We start from the raw sequence: 18,971 nt of genomic DNA on the forward strand, positions 1-18,971 counted from the left end.
TTCTGTATGATTCCATTTAGATAAAGTTCAAAAACAAGCAAAACTAATTCAAAGTTAAAATATGTGTTATCCTTGGGGAAAAGAGGGCAGTGACTTGGGGTAAGTACATGAGGGAGGCTCCTGGAGAGTTGGTAATGTTCTATTTCTTGGGTGTACTGGTTACCAAGTGTGTTCCCTTTGGGTAATTTATTAAGCTGTATACACTTATGATTTCCATACTCTTTGGTATGTATGCTATGCTTCAACACACAGATCCAATCAGTTTGATCCAGAATTTTTTTCCCATTTGGTAGCAAGGCCAGATGGCATAGCGTTTGGTTCAAGATTTTAGAATTACATGAACTCGATTCATATCCTGGATCTAACCCCTTCCTATCTTGGAGATCTTGGCCAAGTTACTAACTCTGAGCTTCAGTTCCTTCATGTGGAAAATAGGCTTATTATGCTACCCTGAGCATAGTTATGAGGGGATTAAATCCTCTCAATAAATATTAGCTCTTGTCGGTCCTTACTGGTCTCCGTTCTATGGACTGTGGAGAAGATAGACAATGACCAGTGGAAGAGGAAGGAAAAGGATGAGACTCTAGTCAAGAGACATTTTCTAGATGAAGACTGAGGGGGAAGATATGATGGTGAGGTGCAGAAAAAGAGTCTAAAGGCTTGGCTCCACTAAGGACTCCACTAAAGACCATTCCCTGTCTCTCACCTCCAGCCCACCTCTAACGTGAGAGGGACTAACCAGATGATCTCTAGCTGGTTATCACATTGCAGAGTTGGGAGGGCAATGCAAATGCCATCCAAAAGCCAAACACAAATTCCCATGTTTGATCCAAACTCAAACACAAAGGCCCAGACTCAGGAGCTAAGGGAGGCAAATTCTCAGTGGTAAGACCATGGGTTATTTTTATGTTCTCCATGGATTTTTTTCCTACTTTATACAATAAGTGTGTTGCTTACTCAGAACAAAACACGACACATGATATATCCATACCTACATATATGTATCCAAATATCTAGAAAAAAAAGAACCCTGATTATAGATGTGCTAGACACTAGAACCCAGAAAACATCTGGATGGGGAAAGCACTGTTTCCGGTGTATAAGGTTCAAGCCAGCATGGCATAAACAGAGGTATGAATGACTGCAAATAATTCCTGCACATTTCTTTTTCTTTTTTTTTTTTTTTACTCCTTCCCTTGGTTACCTACACTTTCTCTTTTTCCAGTTAAAATTAGTCCAATCTTTTTTACAATATTTCACTTTGGTAATAAAATCCATGACCAAAGAAGGGGAATAAAAGTGTTCTCTATTCACTGTTAATTAATTTCTGAAGCTAGTCTGGATGGAATGATCACTTGTTCTAGGAAGTTGTCATAGGGAGCATTTACTAGCAATTGGAACAGAGATCCCTGCCGAGGAGAGGGATTTTTCTGGGGGAGTTGAGTACCTCACAAAACATAGGAAACCCTCAAGCCAGGTTCACTGTCAACCACAAGTATTTTCAGGTCTGGCCACATAGGACTATGGCTGGGTGTGTGGGAAAGAGACAAACTCTAGGAGTGTCAGATGAGGACATTCTAGGTATTCATGCGTTTACCCAGGGAGCATTCATTGTGTCTGAATCATGTGCAAGACACTGTGCTAAGAGCAACTGCCGCTAAGTCAAAATTAATAAGGTGTACCTGCCCTTCAGGAAACGCCTACTCTAGAGGTCCTGAACTCCTGTATTTGACTGCAATCAACATCCAGAGAGAGGAGAGGTTATAGGGGCTGAGGCAAATGAGTGGTTGGGATAATTGTTACTGATAGTGGAAGGCTGGCTGGGTCTGGGATTGCGGAAAGAGAAGGATCCCAGCAGAAGAGCAGGATAAGGAAGGGCAGGGGGGCAGGGGCATATGCAGGAGGAGTGGAGAGTTTGCTAAAGCAGGGAGAGTCAGGGTGGGAACCAGATTGGGGGGGGGGGGTGCTCTGTGGTCATCTAAGACTGAGTTGGATTTTGCAGGGGCTGCAGAGTTGATGAGGGACTTTTGAGCAGGAGAGAGGGCAGGTCAGAGCCATATTTTAGCAGGGTTATGTGGCAGTGGTGGGAGGATGAATGGAACTCAAGAGTCCTAGAAATTAATCTTTTCATTGTAATGCCATACAAGCCTGATGCCTGAATTCTGAGCCCTTCAATCTCGTAATCTGAGAAAGAGCTGGCCTTATTTAGAGAGGCTTTCTGCATCTTACAGCCAAGCACTGTGCTGCTTGCCAGCAGAGGTTGGTTTTAATCAAGTAAAGAAGACAGGGTGGATTTTCTTGACTGCCGTGGCTCGGAGTTACATCTCAGGTCTCCTACAGTTTTCAGAACATTCAGTGTACTGCTCTGGACGCTCCTGACAGCGCCGGGGCGCCCCCTTGTTGTGAGGAGAAACGGACTTGGAGGGAACACTTGCTAACAGTTTCCCCACTCCCAGTGGGGCGCTCGGGCGGCTGCGGGCCATCATCCCCTCCCTCCTCGGAAAGGAAGTGAGGGCGGGGCCAGCGGGGCTCCCGCCCCTCTGCGTTGCCTTGGAGACCGAGTGCGTCCAGCTGCAGTTGAGGCTGGACTGGCCCTGGCTAGTGGTGCCTTCTGCAGGTGGGGCGCCAGCCCCGGGCGCAGGGCCTCCCTCCATTGGCCGGGTTTAGAGGGGATGGCCGGGGACTGCACCGCGCTCCTCGGTAGGCTGGCGGGCTGGTGGCGTGAGAGGAGCCTGCTGGGTCTTCTCAGCATACATTAGGTGCCTAATTAGCACGGCCAGAGTCAGGCTGCTCCTTCCTTCCACTTCCGCCTCTCTTTGTCCACTCTTGGCGGGGAGTGGGGGAAGGAGGGAGTCAGGGATCCTTCAACTTTGGTCAGCTCCAGTTTGGGGGGTCAACGCCAGGTTGAAATCCAAGATGACACCTTGAGCACTTTTCCCAGGAGAGCTTGGGAGAGTGAAGCACAAAACAATAACGATTTATTATTCTTCCCCACCAAAGTCCTCTGGATTTGCACACTGCGTGGCTGGAAAAGCCAGCCTTCTCCGGGAGTTCGGTTCTTGCCGGAGGTTTGTCTCCTTTTTGCTTCTTTGCCACTCCTTACTTTTACTTAAAATGAAACCCCTGAGGCTTGAGGGAGGGGGGCGGGGCTTGCTTTTTCTCAGAGCAGTGGGGTGGGTCCTGCCCCAGCCTGGTTGCCCGCGGGGGGGGGGGGGGGGGGAGGGGCGCAGGTCCTACGCGGAGGACTTGTCCTGGAGGTTGGGGCTTCGGTTTCCAAACCTCTGACATGATTCCCAGACAATGAATTCCTAACAGGGGCGCCCCGTTCAGCCAGCGGCCAAGATGTCCTCAGTGGGGAAGGTGACCCAGGTTCCCAGCGGGAAGGTCTACCAGCAGATCTTCGAGGCTGAGGTAGGTGTGTCCCTTGTGTCCCTCTGTGCCCTCTTCCCTCTGCACCCCAAACCTCCCTCCCTCTGAAGGCTTCTTTGTCCGGGAACCCAATGAAATAAGGGCTTTGAAATTGTTTTGATTTAAAAAATAATTCTTATTGGTTCTTAAAGTGTAGGAATACAATATTAGAATGTCTGTTCTTGAAAATTAAAAAATGTACATTAAAGTTTTAGTTAAATTAAAAGTTAAATTATTCAGAAATCGCCAAAATTAACCAGTGGGTGTCTTGGGACCTTTTCCTATGCACCAAAGCGTTTCTAATTTTTCTTTTTAAAACCTGGGTTTGATTCTATAACAGTGTTTTGAAACCTGCTTCTTCCCTGTTAATGGTATTGCACAGACCTTTTGCATGTCAAGGGGCATTAATGCAACTTCAAGGTGTTTAGAGGCTGCCCAGTTGTTAATCCAGGACTTCCCATAGTGTATTAAAGTAACACTCTCTTGACAGCCAAATAGGTTGCTGGAATTGCCTTGCCTATAAAAAACTTGTCTATAAAAAACTGCACAGACAAGAACAGTATCTTAAAAGAAACACACAAACTCGAACCTTTCCTTTGATGTTCTGTACTGCTTATTTAAAAGGAATTTTCATTCCTACTCTGAGCCCTAAATAATGCTCTATGTAGGAGGCTTGGAAATTATAAAAGTATAAGGAGGCCAAAGAAACAAATTACTCACATGATCCTGCCGCCTGGAGGCAGCACACCATTCTTAACGTTTGGCACACTTTCTCCTGGTCATTTTTCTATGAGTTTAAAATTTTGAGATCACACTGTATAGTTTGGGTTATAATTTTTTTAAGTTGTGCTTTTAATTAAGATGTTTTATGGTATATCATATCATAAACATTTCCCTATGTCATAAATAGTCCTTTGTAAGTCTCATTCTTAATAAATGCCTAGCATTACACTGGAGGGACATAAGAAGTTTACTCGACCAGTCCCCTGCTATTGGACAGCCCCATTTTTCTAATTCCTTGTGATTATAAAAGATGCTAGGATAAGCATCTTGGTCCTCACTAAATTTCTTAAGAGATACCCTTCTAGATGGCTGAATGTCTTCTGGGGGGTACTTGCATGGAATGTACCCGAGGGTTGAAGGCCTCCCTGCAAAGTGCCTTCCTGCTGGCAAGTTCTCACGTGTCCTTCTAAGACTGCAGAGTGAGCCCTGGGTGCTGAGGAGTCTGCAGTTCCGACCCCCCACCGGATCTTTTGTGCATTCAGGTGCAGCTGGTCCGCTCTCTGGCAGCCACCAGGAAGCGCGCTGTGGAGAGTTCCATGTCCCCAAAGAATGGCAGGAAGCCCTTGATGAAGAAGATGGATATTCCTGAAGGGGAGATGATGTGTCCTCGGCAGCGGAAGTGGGCTCACAGCCTACCCAATGACTGGGTCACGGAAAATCCTGTTCTCTACAGGTGGGTCCTGTGGTCCACACTGTACCTCCCCACCCGGGGGGGTGTGCCAGAGTCTTTAGAAACTCAGAAAGCCCTCACACAAGATGAGTGCCATTTAGGAATGAAGTCCCAGTATCTCCTCTGAGAGAGAGAGGTAATAGCACCTACTTTGCTCCACTGTTTGCTTCTCCCTCTCTTCCTCTTCCTCCCCTCTCAGTAATTATTGATTGAGTGCCTAGGACCAGGTACTGGGTCTGGGGATCCCACTTTCCTGGAACTTGAGGCCTTGATAATAAATAAATAGGCAAGTCCCCCTAAAGGTGGGAAGGCTCTGACCCAGAGGACAGTGGTAGCACAGGGCTCAGGAAAGCCCCTGAGGAGGGGCCTCAGCGGAGACCAGAGGATGAGGGCATAGATGCATGGGGCAAGGCGCGGAGGCAGGGAGGGTTTGGTCCACTCTGGAAGGCTGAAGAAGTTAGTGGGCCTGGGGGGGAGAGGCGGTAGATGAGGCTGGGATAGGCTTGCAGACCACAGTCGGGATTTTGAACTACTGAAGTGAGCAGCTGATTTGCCTTTTTAAGGCCTTTTGGCTGTTGTGTGCAGAATGTAGGGAGTGGCAAGAAGAGACCGGGAGGCCAGGGAGGAGGCTGCTGCTGTCCCTCTAAGCCTGGTGGGGCTACAAGAGGGAGAGTAGGGTATTTCAGGTGTATTTTAGAGGCAGAACCCCTCAGACTAGGTGGTGGATTGGAGGGAGGAGAGGGCTCCCAAGAGCCCGAGGTCTGTACCACGAGTGCTTGGGTGGACAGAGCAGGCGCCATTCCCTGAGATGGGCGCATATGGTCTAGGAGCAGAGAGATCAGGAGTGAAATTTGAGATTCCTGAGTATGCCATTTCAACTCCCTGAGCTCAGACTCCTCAAGCAGGGAGAAAGGAAAGAAAAGGAAAAGGAGGGCAATATCTTCCTCACCGGGGAGCTTGGGGCGCCTGGAGCTGATCTTCCCTTTGCTCTTCAAGCTCTGAGCAAGCCGCAGTCCCCTCTGGGACTTGGCAGGGGAAGTCGGTCTTTCTCTACCTGTCTTTGTTTTCTCTTTCACCTGCTTTGGGGCAGAGATGACCTGACCTTTGACTCTTCCCAGAGAAATCTCCCCTGAGGCTTCTGACCCTCAGCACCCTTAACTACCTACTGATGGGCAAACCCACTGGCCACCAAGCCCAGACTGGAGGTCGGTGTTCTCTAGCCCATGTGCCTGATGCCCAGTGTGGGGATTGAAGCACAGACATCTGGGGCCTGTTGATGCTGCCCCTGGCTGTGACTTTGGCTCCTACAAGGGTCTAAGTCCCCTCTCAGCTGACTTGCGAGTTACCTATCACTCCTAAGGGTCCCCCCTTCCCCAGAGTTTAGCCTAAGGTCACCCATTATCCCAATAACCATATAGCATCCATCAGGAGCTCTTAGCATCCACAGGACAGTGTTTTAGGAAAGACACTTTCCATAGAGGGTGCTGGCATTGTGCTGTGCTAGCTTCCCGAGACAAAGTCAGCTCTGCCCTAGACGTAGATCTAGACAACAACTTCCTGTGGCCTGTGACAGGGAGAAAGATGTGTTTGTAACCTGCCAGGCTCTGCCACCCTCAAAATGACTGGGGTCACTAACTCAGCATTGGCGTCTCTCTGAAGTCCCTTGTTCCCTTCTTGAAAGTTCAGCCAGCCAAAGCCAGTGAACCTGTGTGTTCATTCACCCAGGGCAGGGCCTCTGGGTGAGCAGAAGAGGAGCCCAAGGTAGGGATAGATCAGCACTAGTGTAGACCCAAGTCCTCGGGTCAAGTGCCCGAGGAGCCAGAGCCATTAGCTCAGTAGTCAGAGCACCCAGGTTCCCAAAGAGCCACCTTAGTCCACGGGCACCTGATTGACAAGACTGAAAGACCCACCTCTGGAGGGTCAGTCTAGACCCTGCAGTCTTCCTTGCTGGTAGGTGTGCAGTGAGGATTGGATGAGAAATGACTAGAAAGCGCTGCACATGTGGAGGCCTGGAGGAATGGCAGGTGTCATTGAGACCTGTTGCATTTCTGTGGTGCTTGTCCTATGGACAGTGCGTTCAGAGATTTTTATTCCAAAGCTAAGGTCATTCTCACTCACCCTGGTCCTCCCTGCTGAGATAGCTTGTTCTGGGGTCTCAGCTTTCTCCTCCCACACCTAAACCCCAAGGACCATGGACCTTGGCATGACACATGTGGGTCAGGGAGTCTCAGCTGTGCTTTGTATAATCACTTCTCTAAGCGCCCTCCCCTCATCCCTGTCAAGGGGGTTATTGTGACTGCCTCATAGGATGATGAGTTGCTGAAGGAGCAAATCCTGAATACTCAGCACTGGCCTGCCTTTCCCAGGCTGATAATGCCCTACTGTTCTCAGTTTCCCCATGTGGAAATGGTTCTTGCCTACTACCCACGCTTGGTTTGCAGCCAGAACAGAAGCAGACCCTGATTTCTTGTCTAGGGACCATGGTGCCTACTGGTGGCAGATACCCAGGCAGCGTCTGTTGGGAGTCTGGCATAGCCTCGGGGCTCTCTGGAATGGGGTGGACCTTATCACCAATGTGTGAGGTCTCTCTGAAGACTCCCTTCTGTGCCAGAGCTGCCCTGGGGTAGGGGAGGGGGCTGGGAGTTATTGTTTCCTCTACTTGTGCCTCAGGGAAAAGGAAATAATCAAGAAGAAAAAAGCTGAAGAAAGTGAGAGCATAATTGAAGCCAGAGAGGTCCGGGGCCTCATGGACACCATAGGTGAGTCTCTGTTCAGCTATGAGGGCAGGGCTGGCTTTCTCCCCTTGGCTCCTCCCTTGAGCCTACTCCTCTGGACCTTCTCCTCAGTGCAGGGAGCTGGGGAGGGAGCAGGGGGCTCTGCGCAGTCAGAATTTACCGATGAAAGTCAGCTGGTAAAGGATATTCCTTGCTTTATTGCAATTTCACAAGAGCATTTCAATCTGCATTGTCTTCCTTCATACTATAGAGGAAGGTTCTTTTCCTTTACGATCAAAAAAAAAAAAAAATGATACATACTCACCATAAGTAATCTCTGCACCCAACATGGGGTTTGAACTTACAACCCTGAGATTGGGAGTCACATGTGCTATCTACCACTGAGCCAGTCAGGCTCACTGTGGAAAAGCAAAGGAAGGAGATAAACAGAAAGGAAAAACTCTCCCTTCATGATAGCACTGCTTCTCTTCCCAAGAATGTTCCCCACCATGAAATCACATGGTGTCCAGATTCAGGGGACCGCAGAGCACAAGACGGGAATGCAGACTCTAGAGCAGATGGCTCATGTCCAAACCCCTGCTCAGCCACTGTTGTGTTTTTTCTTTAACCCCCATGCCTGAGTGTCCTCACTTGTAAAATGGGGCTGAAAAAATAGAACCTGCCTCTTGGCCTCTTCAGGAGTGGTAATTGAGTTAGAACGATGCCTGGTGTATAATAAGTGCTATATAAGTGTTGGTTATTCTTCTTTGTATATGTATTTGCTTCTATTAACTTAAAAAAAAAAACATAAATGGTCCCATTCTGTACCTACCATTTGGAAACTTTTTCTGGCATTTAACTGTGTATGTGAGACTTCATTCCTTATAGCACTTACAGATCACCTTTGTTTTTTCTCTTTTTCCTTAAGCCTCTGACACTGTGACCTGGTTTGGGGGTCCATCTCCTGAACCAAGGCACTTTCTGCCTTGCTGCCTTTTCCTGGGAGCCCTCCCCTTGCTTTGGAGCTCTGAGGGCAGCCTCCTCACCTCTGTTGTTCTCCCCCAGTTCCAGAGAGGATCCGCACAACCACCCTGGACAGAGACTCCAAGAGGCAGGGCTACGAGAGTGCTCTGGGGAGTTTTAAGGAGGAGATTGCTCAGATTGGGATGGTAAGACTCCTCCCTCTCTCCCCTTCTGTTCTGGGGCCATTCTCAAGGCAGGCTTGTCACTGCACCCACCCTCCCTTCCCGCCCAGCTCAGAGGCCCTGAGTGGCTCACCAGTGGTGTAGATGAAATCAGAGTAGCCAGCTTGAGTGGCTCATGATGAGTGCTCGTTATGAGCACAGCTCTCTAAGTCGGGTACCACTGTTACTCCCACTTTACAGTTTAGGCTCACAAAGTCTTGCCTGATTTGGCACATAAGGGGCCAGCTGGGAACTGGACTCCAGGGCTGATGCCAAAGTCCAGCCCATGATCTCCCTACGCAGTCCTACTAATGAGGGCCCAAAGGGCCTGGCCCTCTGGCTTCCCACCCCTCATGCTATCTGGCCTTTTGGTACCACCCTCACTTGGCTCTCTGTTCCTCTCCAGAGACATTCCGTCTCTAACCACCCTGGTCCCCAGAATATTCCCTAAATGACGCCCTTCTTTGCCCTTCTTCTCTGAGCCCTGGACTGCAGTCACCATTCTCTCCCCATGTCTTCTCTGACTTCTGTCATTCCCTTGGATTCATGCAGCTGGCTCTGTACCCAAAGCACCAAGAAGCTCCCCCAGCCAGTCATTGCTTTACTCATCTGTCCCAACTGTATATGAGCCCTACTTTTGTCCGTGACTCTGTGGCTTTGGTCATACAACATAACTGAGCCTCAATTTCCTTATCTGAAGTAAACTTGGAATCCTTTCACTGGCCACTTCTTTAATGGATGTTTGTTGAGCCCCAACCATGGGCCACGCCTGATGTCAGTACCTACTTCACAGGCTGTGGTGAGGACCAAGTGAGTCTGAGGACAAGGGCTTAGCCTAGAGCAGAGTGTCCAGCACATGGCACATGCCCAGATAAATGGTGCCTGCCCTTGTGCTCTGGCTGTGAATAGTAAATCCTAGCTCCTTAGGTCTAGGTAATGATTATTAGTTTTGAGGCAGGACCACAGCTAGCACTTTCCCACCACAGGGCAGAGAATTGGGGGAAGGGACGGGCTCCCCCTGCCCTGGTGGTGTTGAGACCACAGGCATTGCCCTACTGGCCTGTTGTAGGAAATGGAACCTCTCATCTTAGAGCCAGGAGCACTTCTTTTAAAAAAGCTGGCGGCGTCTGATGAGGAAATCGACCAACTCTTCAAAAAGGTGGAAAGTGACATCAACCTCGAAGACTACACCATCCAAGTAGGGCTTCCCTGTGGCTGGGCTTGCCCCACCGGGGTCCCACTCCTTCCCTCCCTGCCATCTGTCCTCCCGGCCTGACCCCAGCTTCTTGGTATAGACCCTGATGGAGCTGTGGGATCAGGTGGCTGAGAAGTTCCAGTTCCAGAAGCAGGGGATTAAGGAGCTGGATGAGACACTGACCTCGACCGAGTTCTCTCGGGCAGATAAAGTGAGTTGGCCTGCGAATGGGCTCTTGGTGATTTTCACCTGTGGGGTTTGTGAGGCATCGTCTCTTTGCTTGCAGGTCTCCAGGAAAAGAAAGTCATTAACAATGACACCTTGTTGTTTCTAGCTCAGAAGCGTGTTGAAGAAATATGTGGAAATCATAGAGAAAACTTCCTATCTCATGCAGCCCGACGTGTACACGCTGATAAATAAGGAAGCCATGGTGAGTGGTTTTCATGTGCAGGGGATCAACCCACAGAAGGGGCGGGACCTGAGGATGCCCCAGAACCTGGTGTCTCAGGACCGATGGGTTTCTCATGTGTCACATTTCCAACTAACTCGGGTTAGTCGCTTGGGTTCAGAACCAGAGTTTTTATTAAGTATTTTCAGTAGAAGTCTCTCTAAAGTGCATGTCCTACATCCCTGCTGTCTTAATCCCGATTACCTAACACAGCAGCACTGGTTTCATCACTGACGGTTTTACGAGCACCTACTGGGCCGTGTCTCAGCCACCATGTGCAATGCAATAGGTGCTGGATGGTGGAGCTGTCCTGGTCTCATAGTGGTTTGTGCCCTCACAGGTGACCCCAGCCTGCTCCGTTTGTTTTCCTAGTGGTGCTTGTCTGCCTTCTTGTTGGCCATCAGCGTCTAGTGCTGAACCAGGCCTGTCTCCGGTCTCTGTCCCCACTGCTTCCCTGTCCATACCCCACCCTCGCCCAGCTGCTTTCTTTGGGTGTAGAAAACAAGAAATTCAAGGTTGTTCATAATATTTCCAAAGTCAGAGTTAAGCCTGACTCCTCTGCCATGTGAAAAGACACTATGTACGGATGTTTGTGTGTGTATGTATTTTCTTCAAATATAATTAACATGCAGTGTTATATTAGTTTCAGGTGCACAGTACAGCGATTCAACAATTCTGTGCATTACTCGGTGCTCATCATGACAAGTGTACCCTTAATCCCTTTCACCTGTTTCACCCATCCCCCCACCCCCCTCCCCTCTGGCAACCATCAGTTGTCTGCAGTTAAGAGTCTGGTTTTTTGTTTGTCTCTTTTTTTTCTTTGTTTGTCTCTTAAATTCAACAGATGAGTGAAATCATACGATATTTGTCTTTCTTTGTCTGACTTATTTCACTTCGCGTTATACCCTCTAGGCCCATCCATGTTGTTGCTTCCTTTGGCTACTCAGAAGCACATTTTGCTTGCATGGGCTTCTAGGGCCTGAGCAGAAAGCCGGGTTTGCGGAGGCCTCCCGGCAATACACGGGGTGAAAGGAACCCAGCACTCAGAATCACAGATGGGCTCCTGTTCGGGTCCACATCTTGGAGTCCTGGATGAAGCACAGACAGGGAGTGAGCACAGACCTCCCTCTCCACTGCCCAGACACACAAGCTCCCAAACTAACTCCGCTCCTGCACTTGGAACTCCCTGCCCATAAAACAGGGGTAACGATACTTAAACAAGTACCTGTTGGGGGGAGGGGGTGACAAAAGAGGTCTCAGCAGTAGCCACTGTCATTTGAAAGAAACAAGAGTTCCTAACTTTTATCCATTTGATCCCTTAGGTGGGGTCAGAGCAGTATCCCGGGGATGTTTCAATGTCTGACGTCCATATGCGTATTTTACTCATTACAACAACAGGCACTTGCTACTTACTCTATGTGCATTTATCTCATTTAATTTCACAGAATCCCTGTGCTGCCAATAACATTATCTTCGCCTTATGGCTGAAGAATTGGAGGTTTAGGAAATACCTGCCAGTCGCCCTCTCCCCCCACCACCAGCTAGGAAGTAGAGCCAGCAATAAACCTCAGGTTCCAGTGAAAATTGTCACTGGAATGTCTACCCGCTGAGCTTGGCAGGTTCCCACCCTTGCTCCAGGGCGGTGCCCCGAGAGCTTTGGGGAATTCTGGAGACATTCGGCTGTTCCACTCCCTGGGGGCATGGGAGAGACTGCTCTCATTGAGGGGGGCAGGCTACTAAAAGCAGAACAGTACCACACCATGAAGAATTGTCCCCGCTGCCATGCCAAGGATGCCCGGTGAGGATCACTGGGAGGACTGCAGAAGAATGTTCTAGCCCTGGTCTCATTTGGTAATTGGGTCTTCGTTCTCATCACAACCATAGGTGACTGACTGGTCCCTGATGGCATGAGCACTCTGCTTTTGGAACAAATTCATTTAAAGAAAAGGAAAGAAAACAGCTAAACACTAAGAACCCACTGGAGTACGTATCTCCAGTGAGCTAAAATCAGCTTCTTTAACAATCTGATACGGTCTTGGGGCTGGGTTGAAGGCACGTGCTTAAGTCAAGGTTCATAGGTGAGTCTTCAGGAAAGACCCCTGTCACAGTCCACGGCTGTTCAGCCCCAGGCAACTTCCGTGAGTGCCCAGTGACCCCTCAGTGCCCCTCAGATGCTGCCACTGCCCTACTCAGCCCCGCTGGGCCCCAGGCCCTCTGCCGGCACCTCACCTGGCCCCTCTGCAGCCTCCCCCTGTCCATCTCCAACTGAACCTTGTTCTGACCTTGGAGAGCCCCCACCTCATGTAGAGCCTGCCCACCTGTACCACAGGTCATAAACCAGGCCCTCCTGGGCAACCGGAGGGCCATCGCCCAGCTGTTTGTCAACCTGATGGAGGCCACGCTGCAGCAGGAGCTCGAGGCCCATCACCGCTGGCAGGGCCTGGTGGACACCTGGAAGGCTCTCAAGAAGCAGGCCCTGGTGCAGAGTTTCAGGTCCGTGTCCGCCCACACTTCCCACAGCCTCCCCCCAGCCCACCTGGAAGGCTGGCCCAGCAAGCCGGTGGTCCTCAACCTCCTTTCTGTCCTCGCTCCAAAACACTCCTGTTCTTCTGGGGGTAAAAATATGTGCTCTTTTCCTTTTTAAAAGTTAAAGTAGATAAAAGTATAAAAAAGAAATTAAAAATCATTACTAATTTCTCACCACAGTGAGAAGCACAGCTGATATTTTGGTGTATTTCTTCCCAGGCTTCTTTAGACCCATACTGTATATGTCACTTTCTGTCTTATTTTCTTCATAAATGTTATCGCATAAGCATTTTCTGAATTATCACAGTACAAATTGTTTGAAAACACCCGTCTGATTATCTGCCCAATTTCCATTCGACTGTTACTCAGAACCCTGTGTTACTGGGCCAAGACAAATGGTGGTCCCTCAGGCTTTGGTCCCCATGGGAGCAGGGGTGAAGAGAGGGCTCATCTCCCTGCTTCCTCTGCCAGGTGGCACTTCTGTTAATACTGACACAAGGATCCTGCAGCTTTTGGCCAACAAACAAGGCTTTCTTTTGCTCGTCAGGTCAAGATATTTGAGGATGCCAAAGAATGTCTGTCTGTCTGTGCTGTGGGTCTGGGGATAGGAGGCCATCTGTACACCTAGATTTCCAGATGGAGAACACCAGAGTCTGACACCCCGGGTGAAGGAAAAGCGTACTGAGACCTGGCTCCACCTGTACTTTCCCTGTGACCTTGATCAAGCACTTGAACATTTCGGAACCTTTCTCTCCTTATGCAGACAGGCGTGATGATGCGCCAGTGACAGGGTTTCAGTGATTATCAGCAAGGTGCTCTATGGAAAGTGACTGATCTAGGTCTGGGCCTGGAAGTTACAAATGTCAGTAATCATCCACAGTGATGGCAGGAGCTGGCATTTACTGGGCAGTTCCCGTGAGTCAGGCATGGTGCTAGGGGCTTTACTTGCAATATCTCACTGGGTCCTGCTGTGGAAGGTATTCTCATTAGCTCCGTTACAGAAGAGGAAACAGATTCAGAGGAAGGGACTGACTTGCCCAAGGTCACAGAGCTGGCAGGCCACAGTCGGGACCCACACCCGGATCTGTGCCCAGTGGTCACATGCTCTTAACTCCAGAGTCTCGCTGGTGGCCCCCTGGCTCTTCGATCCCCCCTCTCATCATTGCCCCAGAGGCCTACAATGGGGAGGGAGGGGCTGAAGTGGTGTAAGGGTGCTTAGATTGTGAATGTTCTTACCATGGGCCTCATCCCCTCTTTCCCACCCCCCCATCCTGCTCCTCCTCTCCATGGTGCCAACGTGTCTGGACACCCAGTGAGTTCATGGCCAGTGAGAGGATCCGGGCTCCTCCAGACGTGAAGAAGGAGATAGAGAGCATGCTGAAGAACCAGAAAGCCCTGCAGCAAAAGCGGCTGGAGCATCTCTGCACCATCTGGTACACGGAGAGGTGTCCCTGGGGATGGGTGCCTTTGGGGGTTCATGGGGGAGGCAGTCACAGTCCTCAGCCTTGACCCTTCTCTTGGGGCATCCTCCAGGCCTGGCCATCTCCTTGTTCTCTGGTCCTGCGCTGGCTGGCTGGGCCTTTGTTCTGGGGCATTCCAGCCCCAGTGGTGACAAAGAACATGACACATTTGCTGGGGAAAGAAGTTTAGTGTGACTGTGCCAAGAAACGTGGAAGGAGGCAATGGCAAAGGGGGTGGGGTGTTAGTGGGGGAGGAGGGGCCAGGTTAAGGGGTTGGATTTTTTTCTAAGATCTGGTGGGGAGCAGAGTGTCTCCAACAGCCCTGCGGTTTCGGGGGTGAGTTGGAGGGTCTGAGGCTGAAACCTGGAGGTCAGTGAGGAGGCTGTTGCCATCAGACAGGGAACCTGTTAGAGTCTGTGGATGTGTAGAGGCCCACTCAGTTCTGATCCTTAATAAGCTGTTTGGTGAGGGGCACAGTGAATGTTCTAGACCTTGGAAGCCCACTATGTGGGGGTCCTATAGCATCCACCCTCAGTAAAGGGATGGAGCCTGTGTGGTTCTGTGGAGACACTTCACATGCTGGGAAATGCTCCTCCTTTTCCTATGAAACTTGGGCCCTCCTACCCCTAACCCTGGTAACCCTGGGTTACCCTCTTGTCTCCCCACCACAGAACCTAAGTTCTCCTAAGTATCAGTGACAATTAGAACCTCACACAGTCTCCTCCAGGGCAGACACATTTTCGTGCAGGTGTAAAATTAACAAGGTGAATAAAAATATCAACATAAAGTGAATAGCTTTTCTTGTTTCCTGTAACTCTATACTAATTTAAATTTTTTTAAGTTTATTTGTTTATTAGAGACAGAGAGACAGAGAGGACGAGCAGGGGAGGGGCAGAGGGAGAGAGAAAGAATCCCAAGCAGGCTGAGCACCATCATTACAAAGACCGATGCAGGGCTCGAACTCACGAACCGTGAGATCATGACCTGAGCCTAAACCAAGTCGGACGCTTAACCTACTGAGCCACCAGGTGCCCCACTCTATATTTATTTCTGACTCTGAGTCCCTGAACTGGGCAAAACTCAGTTTTTCTTGGGGTCCTGTCCATGGAGGGGAACTGTGAAACCCCATCCAATGCAAGCCTGGTGATAGAGTCTGTTCCTCTATATTTGATCCACCCACATGCCTGAGGGCAACTGCTGCCCTTTCCAGACAGCTGGATGCGAGAATCTTGAGGAGGCTACCCTGAGCCCGAATGTCCTCATACCCAGGCAGTGTTTCCCTCCGGGGACCTGGGTCTTGGCAGCTGCCCCCACAGTCTTCCACCAGGAAGCAGGACCCAGGCTGCCACTGCCAGGCATCTGCCATCCTCTCTGTCCACCCCTGCCTCCAGCCCCCTTCTGTTGGGTGAGGAGAGAACCCTGGTCCTCAGCTCTCAGCTGCCAGCCCATCTCCCCCTGCAGGGCTCTCGGCCCACTCCAGCTCAGGCTTCCATCATCAGTGCTCTAGGCTCTCCCCAGAACTTAGTCTTTGAGAACAAAGTCCAGAAAGATTTCTAGGCTGCTGTCTTTTCTGCACCACCATATCTCTGACAGACTGTGAACATGGCGCTGGCTGGCTACCTGCCTAAATGGAAGGGAGAGACAGGGCCAAAGACACAGAGAAAAATGTATTCCCTGGTGCTTCTGGACACCACTGGGAAACACTATAAAATGGCAGCATCTGCAGGCAGAGCATGGAGCTGGTGTGTGACTCAACCTGACCTGAGGAAGTTGGAGGCTACTCTATGAAATCAGAGGCAAGGGTGTGCAGATACGCGACCCAGCAGCTCCTTCACAGGGAGTATAGAAAGGGGTGAAGACACGACACAATTTGTGTCTGGAGGTGTATACTACAAACACAGGCTGGAACGTACAACTTAAAGTTGCAAAGCCTTGATCATCTTTCCACACCGTTAAACACCACCCAAAATTTAGTGGCTTAAAACAACCAGAATTTCTTGTTTCTCACTGTTCTGCGGGCTGTTTCCCACAGGGTGTTCCTCCTGGTCTGCGCTGGCTTGGCTGGGCCTGGATGGTCTAGAGTGGCCTCACTCCTGCATCTGGAGCCTAGGCTGGGGCAGCTGAGGTTCTTTCCACTTGCTCTCTCAGTCTCCAGGAGGCTAATCCCAGCTGGGAGGCCTGGTGGTGGTGGCAGAGTCTGCCTGTAACAGGAGAGGGCAAGGCAAATACCCAAGCCTTTCCAACTCTGCCTCCACTTGTTTGCTAATGTCTCATTGGCCAAAGCAAATCACGGGGCCAAGCCCAGCCCCAGGGGTGGAGAAATAGACTGATGGGAGGAGCTAATGATATTGTCCATCTTTCAATCTGCCACACTATTTCTTTTTCTTTGAGAGAGCGAAGGCAAGCAAGCCAGAGGGGAGGGGCAGGCAGGGGGTTTTGGGGGGTAGGGCAGAGAGGAAGAGAGAGAGAATCTCAAACAGGCTCTGCACCGTCAGTGCAGAGCCCCAGTGCAGGGCTAGATCTCACCCTTCCTGAGATCATGACCTGAGCAGAAATCAAGAGTTGGAAGCTTAACTGAGTGAGCCTCCCAGGTGTCCCTACCACAGTATTTTTAAAAATATATTTATTTATTCTGGGGAGAGCACAAGTGGGGGAGGGGCAGAGAGAGGGGGACAGAGGATCCCAAGCAGCCTCTGCTCTGGCAGACAGGTTGACAGCACAGAGCCTGATATGGGGCTCAGACTCATAAACCCTGAGATCATGACCTGAGCTGAAGTTGGCCGCTCAACTGACTGAGCCACCCAGGAGCCCCCCTGCAACACTATTTTTAATGACTTCAGAAGAGAATTCACTGTACTTTACTTAGATCCCTATTGTTGGATATGAAATTTATTTATGATTTTTTTGAGTGCTTATAAACAGTACTGTTAAGCAACTCTCTTAATGCATAAAGTTTGTATGCATTTCATATCGTTATCTCGGATTCTATTCCTAGACGTAGACTTCCTTTCTTTGTCAAGTGATGTGAATTGTTTGGTTTTTTTCCCATTAGGAAAATTCAATTTGATTTTCTAAATAACAGACTTGTTGATATTAAAAAAGACCTTTTATGAGTGATATTTTTTGGCATCAGGAATCCCCAGCACATCATTTGTTTCTTCAGTATTTATATAGATACTACTCTGGGGCTACATTCCTTGAAGATGCTACCAATTCTGGTAAGTGAACATTTTACCTAAGCATGGCTTACTTGTCATATCTTCCTTCCCCAGTGACCTTCTGCCCCCCAATTACAGCAAAGCTCAGCTGACTGAATGGCATTCTTCTCTCAACTCCCTAAATAAGCACCTCGGTGAGTGAAGTTTGTGGGATTCCACTCGGGTCTCTTCAGAACTCTGTTCAAGTAGTAGCCAATCATTTCTGTGAGAGTCTATCATGAATTCAGGGGTGAGGGCAAGTCCCCCTGGAGGAAGGAGGGAATGTGGGTGGAAGAGTGAACTCTGGGAGTTCATGTAGGATCTCTGAAACCTTGCTTGGTGGAGTCCTCTTCCTCCCTCCCACAGCTTCCTGATCACTGCACAGCTGGCAGCCACACCAGCCACACACTCTGACCCCTGAACCTTGACCCCAGCAAGGAGTCAGAGCAATGGCTCCAATGACCTCCTGTGAGGACAGCTTGGGGGTCAGATCCTAAGCATGTGAGATGCCAAACATGTGTTCTTGCAGTCAGAGAGATGTGGGTTTTACCCCCAGCTCTGTGTTGTCCCAGCTCTGTGACCCTGGGGGAGTCATGGTGTCTCTTGGCTTAAACTGCTCCTGTATAATATAGGGATCTCAAGAGGAATAATAAAGGTACCTACCTTGTGGAGTTGATATGAGAATTACAGCCTACAGTCCAGTTGTAGTTCAATGCCTGGCTTACATGGAGAGTGTTCAATAATAAATGGTAATATTTAAAAATGTTCTGTATCAAAGGCCCTCAAACTCCTAGCCATGGGTCCCTGCTTGTCTACAAATAAGTTTCACTGGAGCACAGCTGATCTCCTTTGCTTATATATTGTGTCTGGCCACTTCTGCTCTACAATAGCAGAAACAAGTAGTTGCAACACAAACGTTATGGCTGGCAAAGCCGGCAATATCTACTATCTACCTCTTTATAGAAAAAGTTTGTCAAGCCTTGATTTAGAAGATATATGATATTTCCGTCTCCTTTGGGGCTGACAGCAACTGGTAAGGTCAGTGGTGTCGTTGTCCCCCTGTGATAGAGAAGGACTCAGAGAGGTGAAGGATCCCGCCCACAGTCACACAGCTGATGAAGTGTCACACCTGCACTTGACCTGGGTACTTTGGTTAATAGTACCCACCATTGCTCCCAGGGCTCTCAGGTTTAGAATTGCAAAGGTAGGGGTGCCTGGGTGGCTCAGTCGGTTGAGCGTCCGACTTCGGCTCAGGTCATGATCTCACAGTCTGTGGGTTTGAGCCCCACATCAGGCTCTGTGCTGACAGCTCAGAGCCTGGAGCCTGCTTTGGATTCTGTGTCTCCCTTTCACTCTGCCCCTCCCCTGCTCATGCTCTGTCTCTCT

At 49.6% G+C, this 18,971-nt stretch overlaps 1 protein-coding gene across 1 annotated transcript in view; it reads left to right on the forward strand.

Annotated features, from left to right (window-relative positions):
* The first annotated feature begins 2,626 nt into the window (after positions 1-2,626).
* CCDC180 (coiled-coil domain containing 180) overlaps positions 2,627-18,971 on the forward strand; it is a 60,339-nt gene continuing 43,994 nt past the window's right edge. The window contains exons 1-12 of the mRNA XM_049626849.1: positions 2,627-2,700; positions 3,001-3,068; positions 3,316-3,411; positions 4,674-4,864; positions 7,532-7,620; positions 8,641-8,744; positions 9,829-9,957; positions 10,055-10,165; positions 10,289-10,384; positions 12,732-12,895; positions 14,242-14,361; positions 17,661-17,740. Coding sequence (XP_049482806.1) covers positions 2,673-2,700; positions 3,001-3,068; positions 3,316-3,411; positions 4,674-4,864; positions 7,532-7,620; positions 8,641-8,744; positions 9,829-9,957; positions 10,055-10,165; positions 10,289-10,384; positions 12,732-12,895; positions 14,242-14,361; positions 17,661-17,740 — 1,276 coding nt within the window. The 5' untranslated portion in view covers positions 2,627-2,672. The remainder of the gene's footprint in view (positions 2,701-3,000; positions 3,069-3,315; positions 3,412-4,673; positions 4,865-7,531; positions 7,621-8,640; positions 8,745-9,828; positions 9,958-10,054; positions 10,166-10,288; positions 10,385-12,731; positions 12,896-14,241; positions 14,362-17,660; positions 17,741-18,971) is intronic.

The sequence above is a fragment of the Panthera uncia genome, chromosome D4 (assembly GCF_023721935.1).
Source record: "Panthera uncia isolate 11264 chromosome D4, Puncia_PCG_1.0, whole genome shotgun sequence".
In the NCBI taxonomy this organism is placed as follows: domain Eukaryota; kingdom Metazoa; phylum Chordata; class Mammalia; order Carnivora; family Felidae; genus Panthera; species Panthera uncia.